At 39.0% G+C, this 21,050-nt stretch overlaps 2 protein-coding genes across 8 annotated transcripts in view; both read left to right on the plus strand.

Moving 5' to 3' along the window:
• Window positions 1-11,087, plus strand: part of dclk1a (doublecortin-like kinase 1a) — a 61,238-nt gene extending 50,151 nt beyond the window's left edge. For 3 of the 5 annotated variants that reach the window (XM_037748306.1, XM_037748307.1, XM_037748310.1), the window contains 10 exons: window positions 543-715; window positions 1,631-1,750; window positions 3,956-4,102; window positions 5,302-5,435; window positions 6,087-6,164; window positions 6,302-6,398; window positions 6,509-6,589; window positions 6,690-6,803; window positions 7,029-7,102; window positions 8,656-8,856. In XM_037748306.1, coding sequence (XP_037604234.1) covers window positions 543-715; window positions 1,631-1,750; window positions 3,956-4,102; window positions 5,302-5,435; window positions 6,087-6,164; window positions 6,302-6,398; window positions 6,509-6,589; window positions 6,690-6,803; window positions 7,029-7,102; window positions 8,656-8,713 — 1,076 coding nt within the window. In that variant the 3' untranslated portion in view covers window positions 8,714-8,856. Of the gene's footprint in view, window positions 1-542; window positions 716-1,630; window positions 1,751-3,955; window positions 4,103-5,301; window positions 5,436-6,086; window positions 6,165-6,301; window positions 6,399-6,508; window positions 6,590-6,689; window positions 6,804-7,028; window positions 7,103-8,655 lie in introns of all 5 variants that reach the window. The other 2 variants (XM_037748308.1, XM_037748309.1) reach the window with 1 other exon arrangement.
• Window positions 11,088-12,818: 1,731 nt separating this feature from the next.
• On the plus strand, window positions 12,819-20,939 carry LOC119476349 (regulatory factor X-associated protein). Of its 3 annotated transcripts, none has more exons than XM_037749782.1 (4): window positions 12,819-13,174; window positions 15,791-16,595; window positions 17,190-17,303; window positions 20,478-20,939. In XM_037749782.1, exons 2-4 carry the CDS (start codon window positions 16,164-16,166, stop codon window positions 20,586-20,588), a joined length of 657 nt encoding a protein of 218 aa, XP_037605710.1. In that variant the 5' UTR covers window positions 12,819-13,174; window positions 15,791-16,163; the 3' UTR covers window positions 20,589-20,939. The 3 variants fall into 3 exon arrangements, with proteins under 3 accessions (XP_037605710.1, XP_037605709.1, XP_037605711.1); XM_037749781.1 differs by having other exon boundaries at window positions 12,819-12,997; XM_037749783.1 differs by having other exon boundaries at window positions 12,824-12,997; window positions 17,193-17,303.
• Window positions 20,940-21,050: the final 111 nt, after the last annotated feature.

Consider the following 21,050-nt stretch of genomic DNA (forward strand, 5'->3'; position numbering starts at 1 on the left):
GATTGCATATATTTGCAATTTAATTTACCAGTTAGCTCCGCGTTTACTTTTCCATTTGCCAGCTTGATTACCATTTGCAGAGCTCTCCGCAGAGCCGTAGTGTGACAAAATGTCAACCGTCGGATGTAAATAGAGCCCTCATTGGCTTTGAAACTCAATTTGAAAAATAAAATTCATGGACAAAATTATTTATAACTGATAATGGTTCTACTGCATGTTTAAATCTACTTTTAATAATCTATATATTTTTAAGTATCTGTGTTATCTGTATTTATTTGTTTTATATCAATCCCTTTACATCTTCTTTAATAAATCTGTTATTTATTTGCAAATATTTTTTACTAATCTCACATTTTTGCTTTGTTAAATATATATGAATTAATAGTTATTAGCAGTAAATGCTAGTCTTTAACAAGTCTCTTCTCTCTACTTACCTGTGTGTGTACAATGAATCCTTATCAGCCTGAAAAAAAGTGAATAAACCACTTAAGTGTAAACTTGAATTCCTCAGTCATTCTAAACCCCGTTCTTCCTCCCTGCAGCTGAGGTTCTAGTCGATGAGGTTCCAGCTGTGCCGTCCTACATATCAGACCGCTATAAGGTGGGACGCATGTTGGGTGATGGGAACTTTGCAGTCGTCCGGGAATGTGTGGAGCACACCACGGGACGGGAGTACGCTCTGAAGATCATCAACAAGGGCAAATGCAGAGGCAAGGTAAACTATGACTCCAAAGGCAGAAGAGTACTGTGCAAGGCTACCCAACACAGGAATACTGTTGCTTGGCTTAAATGTTAAAAGATTACTTGTGTTGAAAACTGCTCAAATATATGTACATAAGTAGCCCTTTAAAGAGTACTCTGAATACTAGTTAAAGAGGACCTATTATGCTTATTTTCCGGTTCACACTTGTATTGTAGGTTTCTACTAGAACATGTTTGGATATTTTAATGTTCAAAAAATGCTTTACTTTTCTCATATCGGCTGTGCTGCAGCACCTCTTTTAACCCTCTGTCTGAAACACTCTGTTTGAGCTCCAGCTCTGATTGGTCAGCTGGCCTTCTCTGTTGTGATTGGTCAACTGAACCAAACTGTTCGAACACTGCTCCAGCTCCACTCTAACTAGCTTTGTTTGAGGGCGTGCCAAACTAGCCGCTAGGCAGGAATTGTGCAAATGTGTTACTTGGTGACATCACCACGTTACAGAAGAAAAGGCGGGACTTCAATCAAGGAGTTTCAGGCAGTTCAGGAGCAGTGTTTCTGTCGTGGAGAGTAAGTCCCTTTGGCGTGGACTTTGGGCTTTGTAACTTTGCAGATCTTTTACATGCAGAAAAAAACTATATAACACACTAATGGAAAGGGAAAAAGCACAAAAGCATAATAAGTCGCCTTTAACACCATCTGAAAATTGTGTTGTCACTGACCTCCAGTGGTTTAACTTTTCACCTCACTGCAGCAATGTAGAAGTGTACTCCAGTGTGTGTCAGTACACCGTGACATCACTGTTGGGTGTGGTTAAAGGTGCAACTGAGCACACTTCTCACCACACCCATCACACCAACAGAGGATTCTTTATTGCTTTACTAAATTTGTTTCCCTTGGTTGTAAATCAATTTCAATTCTTATTTCTAGGAGCACATGATCCAGAACGAGGTGGCCATCCTCCGCAGGGTCAAACATCCAAACATCGTCCTGCTCATAGAGGAGGTGGACACTTACAGCGAACTCTATCTGGTCATGGAGCTGGTCAAGGTGTGTATTCATGTTTGTATACAACATGTTTATTTGTATGTGTTTGTGGGTAACCTGCTCTGGTTATGGACATGCTGGAATATTTGGCCAAACTAAGATAACGGATAGATGTATTCTCTATATACTGTATGTTGGGGATCTTTATCTCCACATTGTGGGACAGAGAGACTCGGTCTGTGGCCCGAAGCGCTCGTGTGTTCACATTCTTTATTCTCTCTCTTGCTCTCTGAGTCAAGAAATGTTTGTGCATAATTCAGGAGCCAGGAGTGTAATCCATCTGTTCGTGTTGTGGTGTAGAGTACTACAGAATATAGATGAGAGGCAATCTGTGGAAGAAGTGTGTGTGTGTGTGTGTGTGTACGTGTGAGCGTGTCCAAAGTAGGAGGATCGAGAGGAGGCTGTGGATGAATGAAGTGGAGAGAGTCTCTGCCAGAATGGCAGGGACTGAGAGAGGGAGAGAGACAGATGGATGCATTGAAGGGTAAGGGTAGGGTAAGAGCAGCAAGAGAGGGAGAAAGATGATGCAAATTATAGACAAAAGTATGGTATATTATGGGAAAACTTTATATTCCAGCTTTGTGGCAACAGTTTTGGCTTCAACATGACAAGGCCCATAAAGAGATAGTTTTTCGATATGGCATGGAAGAACCTAACTGGCCTGACCTCGACCCCATCCAACACCTTTGGGATGCCACCAGTGAGTCAGGCTTCGTCATCCAGCACCCAAGGCCGACCTCAACTGATTAGACTGTTGTCAGGCTATTAAAATAGATGTTATCAGTCGCTATAAGCCTCATAGATGTGGGTCAGTAGGGGCCTACTACATCCACTAGTAGGTTTTATCATCTATTCACATGGTAGATCATCGAAAGAAGATATAAAAGAACCCAACAGCGACCTCTAGCGAACATAGTAATTATGACAGGAGCAGAAGAGGAAGTCAGGCGCTGTAGTATAAACAGAGTGGAACTCCATAAAGGTTGGAGGTCAGCGATGACACAGGGTTTTCACCCAGGAGACCAGATTTCGCATCCCGTGTGAAAGCAACAATGTATAGTTGTCTTTGTGTTTGTAGTTATTTTAACCCAAAACACTTTTTTCCCTAAACTTAACAAAGTGTTTTTTTGCCTAAACCTTTAAGAAGTTTAATTTTTTTTTGCCTGAACTTAAAGAAGTTGAAGTTTTATTGCCTAAACCTAACTGTTTTTTTTGCCTAAACCTAAAGAAGTTGTAGTTTTTTTGCCTAAACCTAAAGAAATTGTAATTTTATTGCCTAAACACAAAGAAGCCTTTTTGTTCATGTCCAAAACATGTCGTTTCATTCAGTTTTACAACATGTTAGAATGTGTTGCTTTTAAGTTTCATTTTCACTTTTACAACATAGTAGGCCCCTAATGACCCACATCTATGGTGCTTATAGCCACTGATAACACCTATATAATGGCCTGAAAACAGTCAAATCGGGTGCAGCGAAGCTCTTGTAGCTGAAACTCCCAGCGGCCAGGCACCAAAACCTTGTGGAAAAGCCTCCCCAAAAGACTGGAGGATGTTATAACAGCATATTAATGTCTATGCCTTTGGATACTAGATGCTTAACAATCACAGATAAGTATAATGTCTGAGTGTCCACATACTTTTGACCACACAGTTGGGGTAGAGAAGTGCAAATGCACTGGTGAGAGGCTGACAGCGCTCATATTTTAAATAACTGTCCCCTGTGCAGGCCGGACGCTGACAGTGTGTCTGAGTCTGTGCTGGGAGAGAGAGCTAGAGAGATTCAGCCCTATTTTAAGCCTCTGTTCCACTTAGTCCACTCAGAGAGAGCGAGAGAGAGAAATAGGAGGGGGAGATTCATACAGAATGAAAAATATGCGAACTGAGAAAAAAGCCTGCGAGAAAAGAGGAAAAGGTGGAATTAAAGGGAAAAAGTTAAAATGAAAGGGAAATATTAAAGACAGGGGGGAGGAGGAGATGTTTCAATAGGTGAGGAATGAGGACACAGTTTACCCCTCCAGCTGCTGAGCAAACAAAAACCCTCGTTACTCAATCAACTTTCTGGCCGAAATCTCCTCTCAGCAGAAAAAGACGAGCAACTTGGAAGTGAACCTGTCAGGTCCTGTGTGTGAAAACACCAAACAAACTCCTGCGAGATTGTTCCTGTTACTGACGAACCGCCCGCCCATCATGATTTTTTTTTTCCTGCAGGGGGGAGATCTGTTCGACGCAATCACCTCAGCCAACAGGTACACGGAGAGAGACGCCAGCGGCATGCTCTACAATCTGGCCAACGCCATTAAATACCTCCACAGCCTCAACATTGTGCACAGAGACATCAAACCAGAAAACCTGCTGGTGAGTTCACAACCATGTGTTTGTGTTGTGTTCATGGTCATATAACTTGCCGCAGTGTAGCCTCCCTCCTTTGTGAATGAACGTAATATCACTCACTCTGGACTCTCACAGAGGAGAGAGATGACTCATCCTTGCTGCCCTCACACCTCCCGCACACTCCTTCTCCAGCCCTCCCTCGTATGTGCCTTCCCTCCCTCCTCCTCCTCCCTTCTGTCGACCTCCTGGTTGGCTTCTCATCCTCTTCCATCAACTGCTGCTCTTCATCCCCTCCTTTGCCCCGTCTACCACCTAGAGTCTACCACCCAGAGTCACTCCTTACCCATAAAACCAAAACAATGAGTTGAAAGACGCTGAAACGCCGGACCAGCTGTTAATATTAAAATATGTATAGCAGCTTTAAGGTCATAGTTTATTTCTAGTCATACTATATTATAAGGTGCTACTATAATTTAGGCCACCCCTCTATTACATACACAAACATGTATAGCACATTGAACTACCTCTTTACCACCCTTACACAAAAGAAGTATACTTCAAATTTATTTTATGACGTAAACTTAAGTATAGTTCAAGTGTAATCTCAAGTATACTTTATGTAATAAGGATACTAATATCAATGTACTTGTAGTAAACTTTGAGTACACAAGTAGTTTACATCCAAGTTGTATTTTGTACTGCAACTATAATATGAACTATACTACAGGTGAACTTATAGGTATACTGTTAGTTTACTAGTTATATACTTGTAGCCCACTTACTGCAACTATACCTGTAAGTTTTCTTAAGTAAACTTATAGTACTTAACCAAATATACTTATACTTTTCTGTATACTTTTCAGTATAAGCCAAGTATACCTGGACTTTTCTGTATACTTGTATAGTACACTTGGACTTTTCTATATACTAAGTATACTTAAGTATAATTTTGTTAAGTTTATCTCTGATAAGTACATCTCTCTTATTTTAAGTTTAAAAGTAGTATACTAATAGCATACTTACATACTAGACTTTGGTGCCCCCTAGTGACACTGTAGCAGACAGCAATGCGCATCGCTAACCCCCCCATTGATTTGATCCGGGTACACTGACAATACAAACAAAAACTGAATATTTTGAAAGATGCTCTAATCACATAAAAAAACTTTAAGATCCTATTTTTAATAGCATTTGTTGTGTATGTATTCTTTTTATGTGCTTAGGTGTATGAGCATGGGGATGGCAGCAAAAGCCTGAAACTAGGAGACTTTGGTTTGGCGACTGTGGTGGACGGCCCCCTCCACACTGTCTGCGGGACTCCGACATATGTAGCACCTGAAATCATCGCAGAAACAGGGTAAGAGCATCAGTAACAGCAACGCGTTCTCATCCCAACTTGTCACATACTGACACTTTGTCAGACCTCTCGGCGTCGCATTTCGGTTGCAGTAAACGCATACTTGATGTTGTGAAATACACAAAAACACTTGCTTAGATTCAGGCAATAAAATCACTATAGTTAGGTTTAAGAACAAACTACATGGTTGGGCTTAAAATTACTACGTTTGTACAGTGAAAATGACACTGAACGTTGTGAACACGGGACACGAATGAACAGCTGTAACAGGAAAGTGAAAAGCCTTGTATTTGTTGGACCCATCCACCCCCCGTCCCGCCCGCCCTGTGTGTGTCTTTTGCTCTTTAAACTATGTCACCACAGCACTTTCCCTGAGCGTTTACTATTGACACGGATGGGTTTACATTGTAGTTAATGGAAAGCCTGGTGCGTCTCATACTGGCACCAAAGGGTGCCTTGTGTGTTGGAATCGATCATTGATGGCCGGAATAAAGCAGAGTTGAGGATACAGGGACAAATCAGAGGACACACATTAATTCATTCATTCTTGCATAGAAATTTAGTCTTAAAAAGAACAATGCTGCTCTGCATGTTTCCTTCTTTTTCTTTATCTTTGCCTTGAATTCATTATATATGTTTGTCTTTGTGCAGGTATGGCCTTAAGGTGGACATCTGGGCAGCTGGAGTCATCACCTACATCCTGCTATGTGGTTTCCCACCTTTTAGAGGGTAAGCTATCACCACCAAGTGAAATTCCTATATCACTTTTACTCGCATGTCACATCCGGCATCTTTACTCCTGTGAACAACGTTAATCAGAGCAATATTTTATTTACAGTATATACGTGGAAATGTTTTGTTTGCAGTAGCAGTGACGATCAGGAAGTGCTTTTTGATCAGATACTAATGGGACAGCTTGAATTTCCTCTACCGTACTGGGACAACGTGTCAGAGACAGCCAAGGTGAATATCCATGTTAGTAAGGGCATGATCTGTTTGTGTGTGTGTGTGTGAACAAATCCACACGTCGGAGAAAATTGTCTTGACTCACCAATGTTTGTTCACTGCTGAAGGAGCTGATTCGATCCATGCTGGAGGTGGAGGTGGATCAGAGATACACTGCACTCCAGGTGCTAGAGCACCCTTGGGTCACTGTAAGTACAGCGTTAATGGAGCTCACATCTATTGAGTCGCACAGTATTTTCCCATAAGCGCTGATTTTTTTTTCCTCTCCTCTCGCTTTGCTCGATACAGGATGAGGGTCTATGTGAGAACGATCACCAGTTGTCGGTAGCAGGGAAGATAAAGAAGCACTTCAACACCAGTCCGAAGGGCAACGACACCACTGCAGGAGTATCGGTCATTTCTGTAAGTCACCACTCCTAAAAACTACAGTACCCATAAAGCAACTGGTCTGACAGATTGTTAGGTTCATCTAAAGTTGAATTGGTTTATACAGAGGTCTACTGTTTTCTGCAACTTTCTTTTAATTTTGTTCTGCCTCTAAAAGACGGATACGACTTTCTGAGTGAAGTTCTGTTTTCAAGTGAACTGGTGTTTAGATTGATTGTGCTGGTTTCTCCTTGTATCCAGCTGGATGACAGCTTTTCTATGCAGAGATCTGGGTCGTTGGATTTCTACCAGCACCCGGCCATGTACTGGATAAGGTACGCCAGGTTTCCATAGAGACACAACTGGGTAGATGGTCCCAGCGAGAAATCACAACAAAATAGTGTCTCTTAAAGTGTTGCCTCCCTCCTCCCTGCATGCAGCTGACTGGCTGCTGCTGCTGTGCTGCTTTGACAGCTTCATGTTGTCCCTGCTCTGTGGTTTTTGTGCTTGGCTTTTTGCCCCTTTTCTTTCATCCCTCGCTTGATGTAAACACTGATTTCTTGCAGCACATGCATCGTTGTCGTCTGTGTCTTGCTAAAGCCTCGTCCTCTATGTTGTCTCCTGGATTTCTGGGTGTGTGAAATAAGGAAGTGCAAGTTATCCTTAAAATTACCTTCAACAATCTATCTTCAACAAAGTAAACAAACGGATTGCTGCAGTCACTTTCTGTTCACACAATTTCTTTGTGAATGCTGCCTTCCAAAGAAATAACCCTGTTCCCTGCTTGTCACAGTCAATTTTAGTGATTTTCTTGATGGATGTCATGCTCCCTACCTGGCTGCCTCTAATACCTGAGCTTGCTCTTCAGCTCCCATTGCCCAACTCCTGTTGTGTGACTTTATCCACCATTGATTTATGGAGGACCTAGAGGTTCACAATTATAAAGGTTTACAGTTTGACTGGTTGATATTTACAGTGATTGGACGCAGACAAGAGGAATTAATAACAGACTTGAAAAAATTCAGAACTAAGGCTGTCAATTGATTAAAATATCGAATCGCAATTAATCGCAAATTATTCACACATATGTTTTTATGCATTAACAAATATGCTCAAGTCATAACATGGCAAACTCAAGCCCAACAGGCAACAACAGCTGTCAGTGTGTCAGTGTGCTGACTTGACTATGACTTGCCCCAAAACTGAATGTGATTATCATAAAGTGGGTATGTCTGTAAAGGGGAGACTCATGGGTACCCATAGAACACATTTTCATTCACATATCTTGAGGTCAGAGGTCAAGGGACCCCTTTGAAAATGGCTATGACAGTTTTTCCTTGCCAAAATTTTGCACAAGTTTGGAGCGTTATTTAACCTCCTTTGCGACAAGCTAGTATGACTTGACAGCAACGGATTCCTTACATTTTTTAGTTTCATATGATACCAGTAGCTTTAAAATTGAGCCCGATACAACCTCTGAAAGATCGATTGCGATAATGCATTAAAGAAATTAGTGGCATTAAAACAAATTTGCGTTAACGCGTTATTATCACGTTAACTTTGACAGCCTTAATAACAAATGAACACAACAATTCAATGTGTTAATCTAGCTGAAAATGCTCATTAAAGATAATTTAAGAACTGTGATGTTGAATCAAAACTTTTCATTTTGGTATTGATAAATATATTTAAATTGATTTAGTTGTTTATAGATCCCTTTTATTAATTTACTATTTCTGCTTTTGTTAATCCCTCTTCTGACAGTCCAATTAAATGTCAATTAATAACTTAACGAACATGTGCAAGGCTCTCCTGGTCCTCCATACTGGATTACAGTGCTGCTGAGCTGGATCACATCATAATGTTCTCCTGTTTCTCCGTCATTCAGGCCACCTCTCTTGATAAGGAGGGGCAGGTTCTCAGACGAGGACGCCACCCGGATGTGAAGCTACTGCCTTTGCAGATGATGCCGACGGTGACGACAGTAACAACATCAACAACAAAAAAACGACGGGCGGAGCCTCCCAGTTGCCTCCCTGGCCTGCCCACAGCCCCTCCCTCTCTGACCCCTGACACTTGCTCTGACCCTTCCCCGAACCCCAGCCTCCCATCTGACTCTGATGACATCTCCATCAGCTCAGCCAGTATCGTCTACTCCCCCGACTCGCCCTTCTAGAGAGGAGGCGGAGGGGAGGAGGAGGAGGAGGTGGAGGAGTAGGAGGAGGAGGAGGAGGAGGAAGCGAGGAGGGAACATCCTCATCCAGCTCCTCCCGCTATATGGAGGAGGAGGAAGAGGAGACGTCAGCTTCCCCGCAGTCTCTTATCTAAGGCTGGGGGGTGAACGGGGAAAACTTTGGATGGAAAAAACAAAACAAAAACAGAGAGAACTTTTAGCTCCCCTTAATGTATCTTTCCAAACCCCGAGGAGAGATTGATCAGATAGAAGGAAAAAGAGGGTAGAGAGGTTGGGAGAAAGACTAAAGAGGCAACAAGAAAACATAGATCACGAGGAAGAGGGAAAAGGAACGAGGCGAAAGACTTTTTTATTTATTTTTAACGTTCTCTCATCTGAGCACATGTTGCAGAGCTCAAGGAGCGAGAAAGGGCGACTTACCCTTCAGTGATGATCCGGGCTCAACATGGAAACTTCCTAATGGTGGAGCAGCTCTACAAGGCAATATGAGAATATGGACCAATGTTCATGTTTTATTGAACCTTATTTATGAATTCTTTATTCACTGCATTTTTTATATGTATTTGCTTTTTCACAAAGGATACGTTTTTGTTGGCTTGTCCTAGGATTTTGGTGGAACAAAAATAACTGAAAAGTGTGTAGAGGTAGAGCTCAGAAATGTTGAAGCAGGCTACCGTATTGGGAAAACAAGAGTTTTTCTCACAAATGTGTTAAATACAGTGTTCATAGAAAACGATAAACGACAGCTCAAAGACAGCACTTGTGCTATAATTCTGTGCTCCACACAGTATTGGCGTTGCCTTCCTGTAATGTTGGATTGCAGTATTACAGTTTACATTTTACACAGACTGCTATTAAGAAAATAATGGTGCATTTGATCCCTCCTTGTAATTTTGTCAACTGCTTCGTTCACGACATCTTGATAACGCCAAATTCAGCAGCATTCGGGTGCTTGTGTAGCAAACTCAACGTTTTTTCCTCAATGCGCACAGTTTCACTAATCATTCTGAATTGATATCATATTAATCTTGATATTTTGTGATACTCATGTACACATATGAAGCCTTGTTTACATATTTTTTTCCAACACTTAAAGGCATATTTCATCCACATATTCCAGCAGTAAAGAAAGGTATAATTGTTGCAGCCTAAGGTGTACCACTTGTACGGGTTTGGAGAAATGTTTTAGGTGGTAAAATTATATAATTAGCCGTTTATGAGGGCTGCCTATTTGCACAAAGTACTGCAGTCTTAGGTGCAGTCAAACAGAGAAAGAATGGATGCCGAAGAACCAGCAGCACTCTTGGAGAGCAGTACAGTTAAAAGGATGGAAGAGGATTTATTTCAGCTCTGTACAACCTCATTCATGGCTTCATTTATTCAGATGAAAGCATGACAGACATACAGTAGCCTATTCTTATATATATATATATATAGATATATATATATAAAAAAAAAACGGTTCCGTGATGAAGTATCGTTTTTATGTTATGTAAATAACATAATTTCATTTATTTTGATAGTTCACAATACAGTATATTTCTTTACTAGTACTGAGTCTATGAAAACTAAAAAAAAAAAAAAATACATGTGTATCAGTCAGTCAGCAAAGAAAAAAAATAACCTAGAAGAGATCATCAGGTCAAAATGAAACATACATTTCGACCCACCTGGTTGGCTGTATACAGACAAATCTAGAGCAGAAGAGACCACCATCTTTGCTTCTAGTCAGACACTGGGAATGATGTCACTTCCTTTGCAAAAGCAACCGGTAAAGGGTATTTCCAGTAACTGATGTGAGATAACAGAGAGGAGTTAGAATAGTGCCGAGCGATATCCTTTTTTAAATTTTTTTGTTTTTTTATAGATGATCTCCCTGCAGTCGTCACACTTGTCTGTATTTATCCTCATCATTACACACAGTAGATGTGCCGCCATATTGACCAGATCAATATGAATTCGTCGTGCTGTTGAAATCCACTCTCTCCGGCACATGTGGTTTACCAAAGTGCTCTCACAGCTGCACCACAGTATTACAATCTGTTGCAATACCAATACCTGTACCTCTGTTCAACAATAGTCTATCAATAATAATAGTAATAATTAAAATATGTTTCAAAAACAAATTGTCTGTTTCTTTTGTAGAGCTTTGATGTGTTTAAAAGTTTAAAACAGACATGCAATACACAATTCCTGTGGCGATGGACCACCAAGGATCCACAATCTCTGAGTTTGCTGCATACAGATTTATTTAATTGGAAATTTGTCCTGTCAAACATATTCACACCCTCCCACTAGGTTTGGCTATTGTTAACTGTTATCTGCAGAGGTGGCACTTGACTAGAGGGGTACTTGATATTTGTAGTTATGAATCCCACAACAGTTGAAGCCAAAGACGTGGGATCCTACATTTTCTGTACTTGACAGGGCAGGTGCTCAGCGCACAGGTGCTATGAAAGAGAAAACTTTCTCAGACCTAATTATTCTTGGAAATTGATTTTGGCTTCTCCACAGTTGCATAAAAAAAATCAGACATACAGTAATAAAATACTTCATATAGTCAAAAGCGGGACAGGTAATGTTTGAGAAGTCGCACATGGCATTAAAAATATAAACAACATAATAAAAATGTTGTTTTCCCCGGATGTACTATTCCCTTCCAGATGAAAGCCTGCAAGTTTAATGAAAAAAGAATATAAGGAACTTTTCATTGTGTGCTTCGCGGTCAGACAGCTGCCTCCGTGCTTCCCCTATGATCTTGCCAGCTATATCCTCAGACCATGACACTTTATTTCTATTCTTACCTGCAGGGACACCAAGTGAGCACTGTCTGTGACACTTTGGTAGCTGTAAAGTATCTCTGCCTCCAGAAAAAAATGTCCACCTTTCTAAACTTTCAGCTTCCTCAAATGTTGCACTTGTCAAATCTTCTCAAATCTAGAACATAGTTTCTCAAAGTGCGGCCTGCGGGCCATTGGCGTCTTGGAAATATTTTGTGAGGCCCCTGAATGTGACATGAAATTCATGCGTTATATTTTAATAATCTTTGGTCCAATACAATACTTTCACTTTCAATAGCTTACATTTAACACACTGTCTACTCAATGGGGCCTTAATGCACGGGCTTACTGGGGCTGAAGCCCCGACTACAAGGGGTGCCTCACGAGACACAATCTTAAAAAAAGAAAATGCAGCTGATGAGCCGATGCATGGCACGGCACGGGGAGGCGGGTGATAAAGAGGGCGCTGCAATGTATTACAATGACTCAGTTTTAGAGCTAGATTGAAGATAATGGTATCAAATGAAACGGAAAAACTTAAGGAATCCATTGGTACCAACCGTGTCATACTAGTTTGTCGCAAAGGAGGTTAAATAATGCTTTAATTTTGGCGAGGGAAAACTGGCATGGCCATTTTCAAAGGGGTCCCTTGACCTCTGACCTCAAGATATGTGAATGAAAATGGGTTCTATGGGTACCCACGAGTCTCCCTTTACAGACATGCCCACTTTATGATAATCACATGCAGTTTGGGGCAAGTCATAGTCAAGTCAGCACACTGACACACTGACAGCTGTTGTTGCCTGTTGGGCTGCAGTTTGCCATGTTATGATTTTAGCATATTTTTTATGCTAAATGCAGAACCTGTGAGGGTCTCTGGACATTATGTCATAGTTTTGTGTTGTTAATTGATTTCCAATAATATACATGTGCACAAAGCAAGCATATGTTCCCACTCCCATGTCGATAAAAGTAATAAATACCTGATAAATCTCGCTTTAAGATACATTTTGAACAGATGGAACATTGTATTTGTGTTAGGTGTAATATGCCTCCAAGCACTAGGGGGGTGTATGGTGCAGCAAGGGGCTACAGCCTCAGGTAGCTCAGGTGCTTCTGATTAGGAGAAGTGGTCTGTGTTTTGAGTTGTTCTGTGAGATCGTGGGTTTTGTGTGTATCAAAGGACAAACTGTGGGCCTTTTTCTGCCTCAACCGAGAGATTAAAAGTTATTAGAAGCGACGGATGGACTTGATTGGTAAGTAAACGCCATGTTATGAAGTTATTGGAGCTCCGTTTGTTTGGAGCACATGTCTAAACAACACTCAGCAGCCACCAGCGGCTAAAAGGAGGACGTCAGTCACTACAATTAAGTCAAAAACTGTTTCATTGTGGATCATCGTCGTCAAACCACCTATGCCAGCCAAAGTTTGAGGTATGTTCAGCTCTGACACAATGTGAATGGCCATTGTGATTGTGTGTGTATACATCAATAAGACATATAAAAATACAACACCCAAAAGCATTGATTGAAAAAAAATAGACAATTTACAAAAGGACAGAAAGACTCAATAACTTTCCACAGCAGCCATTTCTACATGCAGGGTAAACACAGGTGTAATTCAAACCTTAATTGACTATGTTCCATTTAGGTGGGCCAGGGGTCTGGTATTTTGCATGCTGGCTCACTGGAATGGCTGACACTAAATAGTATAATTAATTTTATTAATTAAATGTGTTTACCCTACATGTCAAAATGGCTGCAGTGAAAAGGACATATTAAACAAATTGTCTAAACTAAAAACAACAACTATTGTTTACTTGAGTGATGGAGACTGTGTAAATGAGGTTAAATGTACATTTGGCAAGTTTATTAAAAGTGAATTAAAAGCCAGTACTCTATTCATTTATGGAGCCATGCAAGTCACTGCATTTTCCCCAACACTGTCTTGCAAATATTTCAGAATAAAAGCCTTGTGTTATCAAATGAAGGGATTTTGTTCACAGAAAAAAAATGCTAGAGTGCTTTTATCATGAAACAGAAATGGGAAGTGTTGAGTTAAAAATAATAATAATAACAATAATAATAATTTATTAATTTAGTATGTCGAAACCTTAAAAAAGGTCACAATACAGTATGTTGAAAAAAAAAAAAAAGTCATGTTATAGTATGTCAAAAAAAAGTCATAGTATGTTGAATTTTTTTTTAAAAGTCATAGTACACCGTCAAAAATAAGTATTTATATAGTATGTCAAAAACATAATGGTACAGTATGTCAAAAAACTAAAGATGTCATAGTATAGTATGTCGAAAAAAAGTCATTGTATAGTAAGTCTTAAAAATAAAAGTCATAGTGTAGTATGTTGAAAAAATAAAAAGTGATAGTATAATAAGTTGAAAAAAAGTCAAAGTATAGTATGTTGAAAGATTTTTAAAAAAGCCACAGTATAGTTTGTTGAAAAAAATAAAAAGTCATAGTATAGTATGTCAAAATGAATTTAAAAAGTCATAGTATGAAAACAATACAAAAGTCATAGAAGTTTGTATAGTACATCAAAAAAATTAAATAAAAAGTCACAGTATAAGTATTAGTCATTGTATAGTCGAAAAAAGAGTCATAAAAAAGTCATAGTATAGTATGTAGAAAAAAGAGACCTTGATTTGTGTCCCCTGTGCATGGGGCCTCTGGCAATGTGTTCCCTTTTTTTTCCACATTGAAGGTGGCAACCCTAGGATTTGCTGTTGGCTTGGCAATGATTATTTGGGTTATAATAGGAGTAATTAAAACTCATCAATTTAATGATGCATGCACAAGTTCTCCTGTCAGATTGTAAAATATAGTATTACCATCAAAAAGAGCATAAAGGAGCATGCATTTGTTATGTTGACCACTAGGTGTCACTTTATCACACATGGGACCAATGCAGCGAAGAAGAAAATCCTTGTTATTGAAATGCAGCAAGAGGGAGGGTCGTGTCTAGAAGGTAACCCACAATTTGGGGAAACTCTCGCGAGATGGTTATGGTTAGGCATTGACCTCGAATGGTTAAGGTTAGGATAGGTCAGGGGTCTGCAACCTTTACTATAAAAAGAGCCATTTTAGCCAAAAATAATAAAAGAAAATCTGTCTGGAGCCGCAAAACATTTGAGCGTTGTGATGAAGGTAACTCAGTTTATAGTCTAAGTAGCCTATATAGTATATAAGTCTAATGCAGTGAGGGCCAAAGTGCAAATGTACTACGGAGTATTACGGCCACATTGAGGGAAAAAACATCTGAGATTTCGAGTATAAAGTCACAATACTCAAAGAAAAAAGTTGGAATGTTACGAGAATAAAGTCATAACTTTACGAGAAAAAAAATCGTAACATTATGAGAATAAAGTCATAATATTACGAGAAAAATAAGTCTTAATATTAAGAGAATAAAGTCATAACTTTACGTGAAAAAATGTCGTAATACTAAGAGAATAAAGTCATAACTCTACGAGAAAAAAAGTTGTAATATAACGAGAATAAAGTCATAACTTTACGAGAAAAATAAGTCTTAATATTAAGACAGTAAAGTCCTAACTTTACGAGAAAATAAAGTCATAATATTATGAGAATAAAGTCAGAACTTTACGAGAAAAAAAAGTCTTAATATTAAGACAGTAAAGTCCTAACTTTACGAGAAAATAAAGTCATAATATTATGAGAATAAAGTCATAACTTTACGAGAAAAATAAGTCTTAATATTAAGACAGTAAAGTCCTAACTTTACGAGAAAATAAAGTCATAATATTATGAGAATAAAGTCAGAACTTTACGAGAAAAAAGTCGTAATATTACGGGAATTAAGTCATAACTTTACGAGAAAAAAAGAAAATAACACGTAAAATTACTACTTTATATTATGACTTTATTCTTGAAATCTCAGCTTTATTTTTTTCCTCAATGTAGCCCTAATACTCCGTCGTACCATAGACCTACAACAATGATAGATAAAATTGAAAATGTAAACAAAAAAACAGTCATTCATTTCAACAAATTTTTTTTTTTCAAATCCACAGGGAGCCACTGGAGAGGAGCTAAAGAGCCTCAGGTTGCTGACCCCCGAGATAGGTCGTCAAGGCAGCGACTCTCGCGAGAGTTTTGCACGAGCTTTTGCGGGTTACCCTGCAGACAGGACCCAAGACCGGCGACAGGCTAAATCTGTGGAAGTGTGCTGGTAGGCGGCTAGAAAGTCCTACGATTTATCTCCCAACTCATGTATTAATGACATACTCAATGTCTCAAATCGGATAAACGCCCACTAATATAGGAAACTGGGTGTGTTGGCTAACTAAGCGAGCTAACGTGAGCTGACTACAAAGGGGATATTAGCTAGCCATGCTAACTAGCTAGCTGCTGCTACAACACTGTATCTATAGTTACACCGGAATCATGAGTGAAGATGACAACTCGGCATCCGCAAACAAAGACAAGGAGTCGACTCTCTTGCTCACTAAAGACGGACAGAGGTACTACGTGAGTAAGAGCGGAGTGGTCGACAGTAGAAATGTGATAACGCCGCACGAACCGGAGAACAACGTCTCCTCCTCTTACGACATGGATGATCCGGACGAGGAGAGCGACGTGTTGGACACTTCGGATCCCAGAGACAGCGCCGCCAGCCCGGAGGAACTCAACGACGAGGACACGTCGGAGGGCGACAGCGCTCCCAAACAGTGCACCTACGAGGGATGCACGGAGACCACCACGCAGGTGGCCAAGCAGAGGAAACCCTGGATGTGCAAGAAACACCGCAACAAGATGTACAAAGACAAGTACAAGAAGAAGAAGAGTGATCAGGCCATGTCCAGTGGCAAACTTGATGTGAGATTAATAAGATTCATGGATAGTTTCATATCTAAATGCATTCATTTGTTTTATTTATCTTTATTTTGTGGGATTAATCAGCTTCATAGCTAGTTTATATCTAGATGCATTCATTTTTTATTTATTTTTATTTTGTGAGATGAATAAGCTTCATAGATAGTTTCATATCTAAATGCATTAATTTGTTTTATTTATCTTTATTTTGTGGGATTAATCAGCTTCATAGATAGTTTCATATCTAGATGCATTCATTTTTTTTATTTTTATTTTTATTTTGTGGGATCAATAAGCTTCATAGATAGATTCATATCTAGATGCATTCATTTTTTTTATTTTTATTTTGTGGGATCAATAAGCTTCATAGATAGATTCATATCTAGAGGCATTCATTTTTTAATTTTTTTTTTAATTTAACCTTTATTTAACCAGGTTAGTCTCATTGAGATTAAGAACCTCTTTTCCAAGGGAGACCTGGCCAAGAACTTGTTAGCACATGTGGTTCCCCTGGCCCCGTTTTTCCAGATTTAACTGAACCACGATCCCAAAGAAACCCAGTTAATTGCTTGTGTTTGCCTTTTTGTGTGTGTTAAGCAGGAAAACTCAGAGGAGCGGCCTGTGTCTGTGAACAAACAGCGACTGGGTGCCATGGGGGACCGGCCAGCCAGACCCTCCCTGATAGAACAGGTCCTCAACCAGAAAAGATTGGTAAGCCATAGCTGGACACATTGACTGATTGTGCCATGACACAAGTACAGATATGTGACAAATTAAAGGAGAAAACAACATAAAGTAAGGGCCACCAAGAGCCTCCAGAACAGCTTGTGCTGTTTGGCATATGATTTGCATTATTTCCATACTTGTCAAACTATTCAGTGACCTCCCCTCCCTTCATATGTGTACCAAGGCCATGACCAGGAAAATGCCCCCTACTTCTAAGACAGCATCTGCATTTTATGAAGTAAAATTAGTCTCAAAATGGTCACAAATCTGTATTACATGATCTACAAATTAAAATTAAGATTTACAAATGTGTACAACGATTTGTGCGTAATTTTGGATACTCACAAAAACGTGTTCCAATCTACACACAAATCAATCAATTTGAACACATATAAAGCAGTATTACACCTCACAACCTGAATAAGTATTCATATTTTACATACAGATTTTTAACTTCAACTTCACAGATCATTTTCGCTTTCAAAAAAGCTTCCGATATGCACGGATCAGGTTACATTTGGGTGTGGAGTTTTGAGATTATTTACACATCTCCGTCTCAAACGGATCCACAAATGCATGCTGTGTTTAAGTGCTGATGGAAAACTGTGAAATCTAGTTATTTCGGTGAAATCACGTGTAATTTCAAAGTGGGAAAGACATGTTTTTAAATAGACAGAATAGCTTGCAACCCCTCAATTAGAACACATACATTTACCAACTATATACTCAATACAGTAGCATATAAATGCAAATATATGGTTTAAAAAAAACTACTGCTAGGTGGTGGAGTTGTTCTTCTGCAGACAGGAGATAACACCATTGCGGGGCATCCCTGTGGCTCATCCTCTCAAGTGAGTATAAGCTAAACCACCAGTTGTAAGAAAAACGTGTATGCTTCGCAATATGCGGCAAGAAAAAGATTTTAGGACTATGTAGACCTATGTAACATTCCCTTTTTCCATCAATATAGAGCTAACGTTACATGGCAGCAGCAGTACAGTGGAATAAACTAAATAGACAATCCTAAAATTGACTGAATCCAAATAATATATTTCAATTTATTGACACCCAATGTATTATTATTCTCTTACTTTTCCTCTTAAGTCTAATTTTATAGACTCACAGTTCACAGCTGTCATTTCAATAACATGAGAATATTTCAAGTCATGAAAGCTAAAAAGATAATTATTAGAAGATAAATATACTGCTGACAAACTAACACTAGAACAACAGACGCAGATATAGCTAACTACGTTATATTCATATTGCAAAAAATGACTTTCCCACTTTGAAATTACACAAAATTTCATCGAAAGCTCAGATGTCTCAGTTTTCTGCCAGTATTTAATCGCAGCATGCATTTGTGGCTGTGTGTGGAGCTGGAGACGTGAAAATTGTCCCAAAACACCACACGCAAATGTAACCTGATCCGTGTACACACAGGAAGCTTTTCGAAAGCAAAAATGAGATGCGATGATCAGATCTGTGAAGTTGAAGCTAAAAATCTGTACGTAAAATATTGATCAGGTTGTGTGTGACGTGTGGATTTGTAAAACTGTTTTACATTTGTTCAAATTGATTGGTAATTGTGTCGATTGGAACACGCATTTGTGAGAACCCAAAAATCGTAGTAGATATTTGTAAATCTTAATTTTCATATGTAGATCATGTAATACATATTTGTGACCATTTCAAGACAAATTTTACTCCATAGCATTTGTTAATTCTCATTCTCCTAATTTATTCAGATTTTTCCTTTTAATATGTCATCTATCTGTATGACCACTAGTGGGTAGCAACAAGTTACATTTACTCTAGTAACTTTTTGAAGCAAATTGTACTTGTCATAGTGGTTTTAATGAAGCATATTTTTTACTCTTACTAAAAAAATCTACTGATTTTTAAAGAAAAAATCATTTCTTTTACTGCGTTACATTTGGTTGCATTCATCGCGCTACTATTATGTATTATTTTATGCTTTCATGATCCGTTAAGAGGCGGTTGGTACAGGGCCCAGGTCTGCTGGCGCTCTGTTATCCTAACGCTGCCACGCCTCCACATGAAGCTACAGCAAGACGTTCACGTTATGGCTTTCAAATCGCGCTAGCAGCTAATATTTACAAATTAATTGAAGCAGTAAGTGTGTCTATTGTGTTAATAATGCTAAGTTAAATAGCCTACACACCCAGTAGTATATCATGCTTCAAAACTACCACTACTCCCGTTTTCTGTTGTAATGTAAATATTCAAGCTAACGGTCTGCGTTTAACTAATCATGATTTTTGTAGCCTGATGGAGAGAGACAGAAATGTAGGGACCAAATTATGCACATGAAAAAAGAATGCTTTTATTTCATGTGGATATAATATAACTGATGTAATATTTCAACCCCAGATTGTCTTCCTCAGGTCAAAGTGAAGTAAACACACCTGTATTTAATAGTCTAATTAATTCATGATTAAACATCACAGTATTATCTCCTAATTAGACTAAATGAGTCATCTGATATGAGACATTTTCATATTTGCTGATTTATTTGCCAAATTATAAATATAATATAGGAGACAACAAGCAAATAACATCATTGAAAAAAATCTTTACTTATTGGTGTACTTAATAGTACTAGTAGACTATAATATTAATATATTTTCTGATCACACTTGTAATATTGTCTGGTGTATATGTGAAAGGTTATCTAATCAGGAAATGATGACTTGTCATTTTATTACAAATAAATAGGTGTATGTTCACTTTTTGAACTTTACCTGAGGAAGACAATCTGCAAAAAAAAAAAAAATTTCAACCACAAAGTAACTTTTACTTGAGTACAGTTTTTGGCTACTCTACCCACCACTGTCCTTATTCCAACCGTTATATCTGTTTTTTCCTCATTGTAAAGGTTGCTTTTCTCAGGCTTGGTTATAGAGCACTATCCAAATGACTTGCATGCATCTGCTAAGTATCTAAGTGAATATGTTTGACAGCCAATGTGTTTTCTTGTGTTCTTCCACCTGGACTGGGAGACATCAGGTTTTAATGTGTAGAGATATTTTAGCACAAGGCGTTCTCTTCCCTGCAAAGGCAGAACCAGACAAGTAGTATCTACAGAAATATTTGTTGTATTTTGCTCTGAAATTTGAATGTGTGCGTTTCCTCCAGTCGCTGCTCAGAAGTCCCGAGGTGATCAGCTTCTTGCAGCAGCAGCAGCAGCTCCTTGCCACACAGAGCCGCAGCCAATCACAACAACAGCAGCAGTTCCAGGGCTGTTGACGCCGGCCGGTCAGTGTTTTACCTTAGTATTTGTGATGTATAGAGAGCACTGAAGAAACACTGGCATATCATGCGTTAATGGATAGTAACCGTACACTGTAAAAAATGAATTTCCCCAGCCAGACAGCCATGCCGATTAAAGAATAACATGGTAATCAAGGGACGTTTTTAAGGCGTAGTGAGACTGGTTGACTAAACTAGGGCTACGTTCACATTACAGGCAAATGTGGCCCAAATCCGATTTTTTTTTTCACACTGATGTTAGATATGGGTCACTTCAAACATGAATGTCTAGGCAATGAATGTAGCCCAAGTGAACTGATCTAAATCCCTTAAAAGGCGTGAATTTCTGACCATGTCTGGTGCTATTTTTTCACGTTTACTTGTTGTGAATTTACTATTTAGTTCCCATTCTTTGTGTTAGTCACTTTCTTCATGCGACAAGTAAGGGATAATGTACTA

The sequence above is a fragment of the Sebastes umbrosus genome, chromosome 17 (genome assembly GCF_015220745.1).
Source record: "Sebastes umbrosus isolate fSebUmb1 chromosome 17, fSebUmb1.pri, whole genome shotgun sequence".
In the NCBI taxonomy this organism is placed as follows: Eukaryota; Metazoa; Chordata; class Actinopteri; order Perciformes; family Sebastidae; genus Sebastes; species Sebastes umbrosus.

Bases quoted from the DNA above. Each gene is read 5' to 3' on its own strand.
- LOC119476349 (XM_037749782.1), top strand. From the start codon at position 16,164: ATGAGTGAAGATGACAACTCGGCATCCGCAAACAAAGACAAGGAGTCG. The intron at 16,596-17,189 runs GTGAGATTAATA...GTGTGTGTTAAG, and splicing joins TGTCCAGTGGCAAACTTGAT to CAGGAAAACTCAGAGGAGCG. The intron at 17,304-20,477 runs GTAAGCCATAGC...CGTTTCCTCCAG, and splicing joins TCCTCAACCAGAAAAGATTG to TCGCTGCTCAGAAGTCCCGA.